Source organism: Oenanthe melanoleuca, chromosome 23 (assembly GCF_029582105.1).
Source record: "Oenanthe melanoleuca isolate GR-GAL-2019-014 chromosome 23, OMel1.0, whole genome shotgun sequence".
NCBI lineage: Eukaryota > Metazoa > Chordata > Aves > Passeriformes > Muscicapidae > Oenanthe > Oenanthe melanoleuca.
Genome location: NC_079356.1, coordinates 4633961 through 4640683, shown reverse-complemented (window position 1 = coordinate 4640683; position 6723 = coordinate 4633961). Strand labels below are relative to the sequence as shown.

At 64.8% G+C, this 6723-nt stretch overlaps 1 protein-coding gene across 2 annotated transcripts in view; it reads right to left on the bottom strand.

Annotated features, from left to right (window-relative positions):
* Window positions 1-164: 164 nt before the first annotated feature.
* The window catches only part of KIAA1522 (KIAA1522 ortholog), a 22795-nt gene continuing 16236 nt past the window's right edge, over window positions 165-6723 (bottom strand). For both annotated transcript variants that reach the window (XM_056509008.1, XM_056509009.1), the window contains exons 2-7: window positions 6124-6279; window positions 5864-5919; window positions 4653-4770; window positions 4084-4200; window positions 1166-4003; window positions 165-982 (exon numbers count right to left, since the gene is read on the bottom strand). In XM_056509008.1, the coding sequence (XP_056364983.1) occupies window positions 861-982; window positions 1166-4003; window positions 4084-4200; window positions 4653-4770; window positions 5864-5919; window positions 6124-6279 (3407 nt within the window). In that variant the 3' untranslated portion in view covers window positions 165-860. The remainder of the gene's footprint in view (window positions 983-1165; window positions 4004-4083; window positions 4201-4652; window positions 4771-5863; window positions 5920-6123; window positions 6280-6723) is intronic.

Here is a 6723-nt window from a genome sequence, read left to right as displayed (position 1 = left end):
CCGCGCGTGGCTGTGCCCATCTGTCCAGGGGAGCTGGCAGCCAGTCTGCACTGCAGTTTTACTGGCCAGTGGTGCTGGGAGCCAGCCCAAGGGTGTTCTTGGAGCTCAGCAGCACCCAGAAGAGACCTGCAACCATAAACCAGGAAGAACAGGAGGCAGCAAGCTTCGGTCATCATTTTTACCAGCCAGGTACAGAGCTCTGAGCAGCTACTCGGCGGCAGAGGGTCAGTTGCTTTTGGTTTGGTTTAGTTTGGTTTGGTTGGGTTTGTTTAGTTTGGTTTTTGTTTTGTTTTTGTTTGTTTTTTTTTTTTACAATCAAAGAAATCAAAATGTGACCCGAGTTTACAGAAACAGAATCAAGGCTCTACCCAGAGCCCAGGGCCAGCTCAAGGGGCAGCCAGGCCCTTCCTCCTGCTGGGCAGTGGTGAGTGGCCGGAGCTGGTGCTGGCCACGAGCCCCTCTTGCATTTCCATCAAGAGCCAAAGCCCTGGTCCCTCCCAGCCAGCACCTCCCTCCCCTCCTGCTCCTATTTGCATCCCCCCAGGCGCTGTTGTGGCCAAATCCTTCTCATTCCCTTGTCCAAAGTGCTTCCATTCCTCGTGGGCCTGTCTGGCCAGCAGCAGTGGCTCCAGCTCCGGTGTCTTCAGCCCCCAAACTCTTCTGGGTGTGGCTGCTCAACTCCACACACCCACACCAAGCATCAGCTTGGCAAGGAGGAGGTGCTGGCTCTGGGCACAGGCCTTGAGTCCAGTAAAAAAAAAAAGCAAAATAAAGCTGTAGTACTTAGGAAAGTGAAACCAACACCATTTTTGCATAAATATCATCAAGGCCGTGGAGGCTAAGGCTGTTTGCTTCCTGTATTAAGTTAGTTGCCAGTTCCACACTCGTCCGTTGACCTGCCCAGGTCCCTGAGAGATTTGGATTCCTGTCCTTGGGGGCTCCAGTCCTGCAGTGTCATCCTTCAGGCCGTCTCCCCGTCCATCTGCAAGGCAGGAGGGAAAAGCCCGTGAGCCACCCTGAACCCCAGCTCCCCACAGCCCTGCCAGGCTCTGTCCCTGCTGTGACAGCCCAGGAGCCGTGCTGGGTGTGTGCAAATTGGGGATTTATCACTTGGGAACGCAGAGCTCAGCGTCCTGAACCTCCAGCGTGGCTCCCACCCACGTACCTTGTGCAGGGAGGCTCTCAGCCGGCGGCTCCGCGGCGTTCCTGCCCTCTGTCCCCACCAGCTCGCTCTTAGTCCTGCTCTCCTCCACCTTGGCATCCCCGTCCAGCACCGGGGAGCCCAAAGCCTCTGCCCCCGGTGCCTTGGGGGAAGGAGCCGGCCCCGAGCCAAGCGAAGGCTTCTTGGCTACCGGCGGGGGGATCTTGCTCGGTTTTCTCTGGGTCTGTGCCTTGGCAGGGCCGTGCAGGGCGGCAGCAGCCGGGGCTGCCGAGCGCTGCCCCGAGAAATTCATCAGCTCGGCCACCAAGTTCCTCTTCAGGTCGGCCTGCGCCTCGGGGGACGAGGCCGTCTCGATCACCAGCTTCCTGGAGCTCTTGGCGAAGATGAAGCTGGCGGTGGAGGCCGGCGATTTGTTCCTGGGGGACAGCTGCCCATCGCCGGGGGGCCCCTCGGGGCCGGGCTGTGCCGCCGGCGGCTTCTCCACAACCTCTCCGCCGGCCAAGGCGGCGGCTTTGAGCTGCACGGCGTGCTGCAGCTGCTTGGAAGGCACCGTGTCCTGGGCAGGAGGCGGCTGCCGCGTGGACAGCGAGCGGCGGACGGGCTTCTGAGGGGCCGGGCGCTCCTCGGCCCCGGCCCCGGCCCCGGCCCCGGCCCCGGCCCCGGCCGGCGGCTCCACGCTGACGGAGCGCAGCCTCACCATCTGCAGCAGCGAGGGCGTGACGATGGGCAGGCTGGCGTCCTCCTTGGCCGCAGGGCCGCTCTTGCTCCGGGACACCGGCTCCTTCTTGGCCTCTGCCCGCGGGCCGTTGGCCGCCTTCTTAAGGCTGATGTGGGGCGGCAGGGCCGGAGCTGAGGGCGGCGGGAGAGGCGGCGGTGGTGGGGGCACAGAGGCTGTGGGAAGGGGCTCGGTGGAGCATTGAGGCTGTGGAGCCCCACTGGGGGGGATTTGCTGTTGAGATGATGGAGATGCAGCCCCCGGGCTCGGTGTTGCTGTCTGCCCGTTCACCGAGGCTGTGGCGGCATCAGGCAGGCCCGAGAGATAGGATTCATCCGGAGGGGGGAAGTCTGCCATGGACAGGTCGTGCTCCTCGGGGGCTGGCGGTGGTGGCGGGGGCCAGGCGGTGTCAGAGGGGGGCTCGCTGCTGCTCTGGGGGCTCCCCTCCACCTTCTTGGCCGGCGGGGGAGGTGGGTGGTAGGCAGGCGGCGGCGACGGCGGTGGGGACTTGCTGCTGGGCTTGGCCAAGGGCTCCTGGCCGGCAGTGCTGGGCGCTGGGGGGGTTTGTGAGGGCTGGAGGGACCCAGCAGGGCCTGGGGGCTGCTGGGGCTTGGTGGGTGGTGGGGAGAAGGGAGCGGGAACCTTGGGGTGCGGGGGGATGATGAACCTGTCTGAGCGACCGGTCAGCGCCTCGGAGGGGGCCGGGTCTGAGGCTGAGGAGGAGATGGAGGTGAGGGAGGAGGACACAGAGAGCGCAGGCGACTGCAGGGAGCAGACCCTGTCCGGCTTCTGGGGCTGAGACTTGCCCGGGGACACAGCTGGGGGTCCCAAGCCCTTGGTGGGCAGTGTGGGCGTCCCGCTCTGGCTGGAGTAGCCGCTGGAAGGGGACATGGTGCGGTCAGACCCGTCGGGGCAGCTCCACTTGGCCTGAGCTTGGGGCTCCCTCAGCAGCACGGTCACCCCGGGGCGGCCCCGAGAGGCCTCGGGGGAGCTGGTGCCAGCCAGGCTCTCGGAGCGGAGGCTGCTGCTCTCGCTCGGCGATGGGGAGAACACCTCATCCTCGCCCGTGGGGCTGAAGGGCTCGGGGCGCGGGGACCAGGGCGCGCTGCTCTCCCTCTGGGGCCGCCGGTCAGGCCTGGGGGGCAGCCCCAGCACCTTGGGCTCCCCATCAGCCTTCTGGTGCAGCGAGTAGGTCCTGCGGGGAGGGGCCGGGGGCTTCTTCATCTTCCTGAGGGACACGCTGCGGGTGGAGGAGCGGTCGCTGGCCAGGCTGGCTGTGTCCGAGCCGTCTGCCTGGCTGCTCGTGCTGTAGGCAGGGGATGTGCGGCCACTGCCCACGGCCAGGAGCCCGGGGGCCGCAGGAGCGAGGCTGGCAGCGGGTTTGGAGCAGGAGCTGGCGAAGCTGGCGGAGCTGTAGATGCTGATTTGGTCGGTGTCGGAGCGAGCCGCCGCGTCCACCTCGCCGTGCGGCCCCGCCTCGGGCTGCCGGTGGTCGCAGCCGCCCTGGGAGGAGATGGTGGAGCTGTTGGACACGATGGTCTCCGTGGACTGCGAGTGGCTCCAGTTGTCGCTGGAGGAGGAGGGCTCGCGGCTGCGGGCGCTGCGCTCCGAGAAGCGCGACAGGGAGCGCACCGAGGCCGGGCTGGACGACACCAGGCTGCAGCGGCTCAGCGTCCGCACGCTGCTCCTCGACAGGGCCACCACGTCCACCATGGGCGGCAGGATGGCGTTGGGGATGATCTTGGACATGTAGGTGCCTTGGGGCGAGATGGACATGACGGGGCCCACCAGCATCTCCGGCGGGTTGGCGTAGGTGGTCATGCCCGGCACGGCCAGCGACTTCGGCCTCACCATGGGTGACAGCTTGGCCGCCGTCTTCCTCCCCAGCAAGCTGTCATCGTAGTAAACCTTGTTGATGTGCTTCTGCAGGGCTGCATCCGCCTCCTCCAGAGCCCCCAGGCAGACGCGGGCGCCGCCGGCCGCGGGCACAGGCTGCAGCTTCCCGTCGATGGTGGGGATGCGGACGGCATCGCCGGACACCTGCCCCCCGTTCAGCAGGGGCTGCGCTGCCTGGCTGTCCCCGCGGCCCTCGGGGTGTCCCCGGGCTCCGTGGCTGTTCCTGAGAGCTGGGAGCAGGGAGAGGTGACCTCAGCGTGATCCCAAGGCAAAGAGATCCTAAAAATCCCTCCTTGCCCCTGAAGCTTACCCAGCTCTTTATGGACGTGCTGGGGGATGCCCAGCACTGTCGTCCTCCTCTCCTTCCTCTTCTTGCCAGCCCTCTCTGAGGATTTGGGAAAGGAGTCGTGTGGTCGGAAAGTGGAACCTGCAAGAGGTGTGAGAGGGTCCAGCCAGTGTGAGGGCAGCCCTGGCCAGGGTGTCCCCAGAATGTCCCCATTTTGTTACTGCCATAACTGCCTAATGTAAAAGGAGTGTATGAATACTGTTACATTAAAATTTCCAAAAGAGAAGGTCTCAAAGCTGCCAGTAGTTTGTTGCTGCTGCCTTCCCCAGCACTTCCCACTGCCAGAGATGCTCTGGGATAAGCCAGGCTCTGGAACAGCCCAGAGAGGCACCAACCGAACAGTCTGAGCAGGGAGGAGACGCTGTCTGTCTGTCTGTCTGTCCATCCCCCTCGCCCAGCCCCAACGCTCTGACTCAGCCAGAGCCGCTCTCATCTCTCCCAAGGGCCCCCAAATCCCTGTGCTGGCTGGTAGCCACACCAACGCAGAGCCCATCTCCCTGCCACTCTCCACCCCCCTGGCAAGCCCCCGGTACCTTTGCGCTGGATCATCTCGGAGCGGATGGACAGCGCATCCTCAGAGGTGCTGTCCGTGGCACAGGAGGCTGCCCGGCTCCGGAAGGACAGGCTGTCATCCTCCGAGGATGCACAGGACTGTGGGGACACCGTGGGCTCAGCAGACCCGGGCTGTGGGGAGGGAGCTGCCCCAGCCCCAGGCCCCTTCCCCGCCGCGCTGTGAGCTGCGCTGTGAGCTGACTGAGCCGAGACAAAAGCTCTTCCGAGGGCCAAAGGCTGAGTCAGCCACGCCGGCATCCAGAGTCCTCCCACCCGGAGCAGGGCTGGGAGCAGCCCCTGGGACCCTGCATGGCTCTGCAGCCCCCCGGAGAGCAGCAGAGATGAGGTCTGGGGGGTGCAAGGAGCACCTGAAGGAACTGCCAGGCTCACCCCCATGCCAAGCCCTAAATGACTCCATGGGTGTTCCCAGCCCTGCTGTGCCCCAGAGCCCAGGGCTGGAGGGCTGCCATGGCTGGGAGAGGGGTGTGGGACAGGGACAGGGACAGGCAGAACCCCCAGCAATCCCTGGACATGGCTGTTGGTGTCCCCATCCCTCCAAACCGTCCCTGGCACAGGCAGAGGTTGGGATGAGACACTTCAGAATTAACCCGACCCCTCCACCTCACTCCCCCCATGGCTCTGCCCATCCTGGGGTTTCCAGTCCCCCACTTCCAAGGGGTTAAAGGGACTGAGAGCCAACGAGAGGCAACAGCTTGAGCAAACACAGGTGGGTGAGGCACTGGCAGCAGGGTCAGAGCCCAGGGATTGCCAAAGCTCAGCTTGGCCAAAAGAGGGGGAGTTTCTCCTCATCAGCAGCCGGGGAGGGGCACAGGCACCGGGCTGGATATGGCCACCACGTCACCCCTCCTCAGTCAGGGCTCCCAAGGGACACCAGTGGGGTTAGGACAGGGGGACAGAGGGATGCAGGCACAGGGGGGTCCCAGCAGAGCCCCACAGGGCAGAGCAGGACCTGCTAAGGCTGAGGATTGGGGAGAACAGCTTGTTGTGGGGCAAAGGGGACAACACCGAGGGAGACACGGTCAGTTCCAGCCCCACAACCCCCCTGGACATGGTCCTGCCACCTTGGCTGGTGGCCTGTCTGCCCCCAGACACCACCCAGAGAGGACAGAAGAACCACCCTGTGTCTCCTCACCCCCAGGACACCCCAAAAGCACCACCTGGCAGGGCTCACCTGGAGGCTGCTGGTGTCCCCGTGGTCCCAGGCACTTTTGGTCTGTTTCTGCTTCTCTGTGGAGGGAAGACAGGAGGTAAATCCCTCCAGGGGAGCTGGAGGAAGCAGCTGCTGAGCTGCCAGTGGCCCCTGCACAGCCTGGCCACCAGCACTGGACTCCGGTCAGCCCCGTGCGCCGCCCACACCGCCCGGCCAGCCAGGAGCTGGGGACAGCCCTTCCACCGTGTCCCCAAGGCCACCCTGGGGTTGGGGACACCTACCCTGGTGCTGCAGGGACTTCAGCCCCTGCTGGGCCTGGTTGTGCAGCTCCTCCAGGTGCGGGGGCCGCGTGCTGGGGAAGAAGACGTTGTCGGGACATTCCTCGCCCGCCGTGTACTGCACGCTCAGCCGCTTCTCGCCCTCGCCCTTGGCAGCGCCTGCGGGGACAGCGGGGTCAGCTGGGCTGGGGGACACGGCCACGCTGCCACCAGTGCGTCCCAGCCCACAGGGCATGAGTGCTGGGTGCTGACAGCCACCTCAGGATGATGTTATCCCGCTCAGCTCCAAACCACCGAGAGAAATCGGATGCCAGGCCCTGCCCGGCCGGTCGATATTTCAGAGTCAGGATGTCTCCAGTGGTTTTTTCCCCACCACCAGGGTGGTGCTGGAATGTGGGACCACCCTCCTTCCCCAGGTGAATTGTGTGGGGCTGGGGGCAGCTGAGCAGGGAAGGGGCAGCACAAGGGGGGATTAAATGTGGATGGAACAAGGATGTCTTTCCCTTCCCTTCTGAGCATTGCATCATTCCCAGGCCTTGTTCATCACCCCATGCCCAGCCAGGCAGAGAAGAGGGAAACTGAGGCACATCCAGCAGCAGAGAT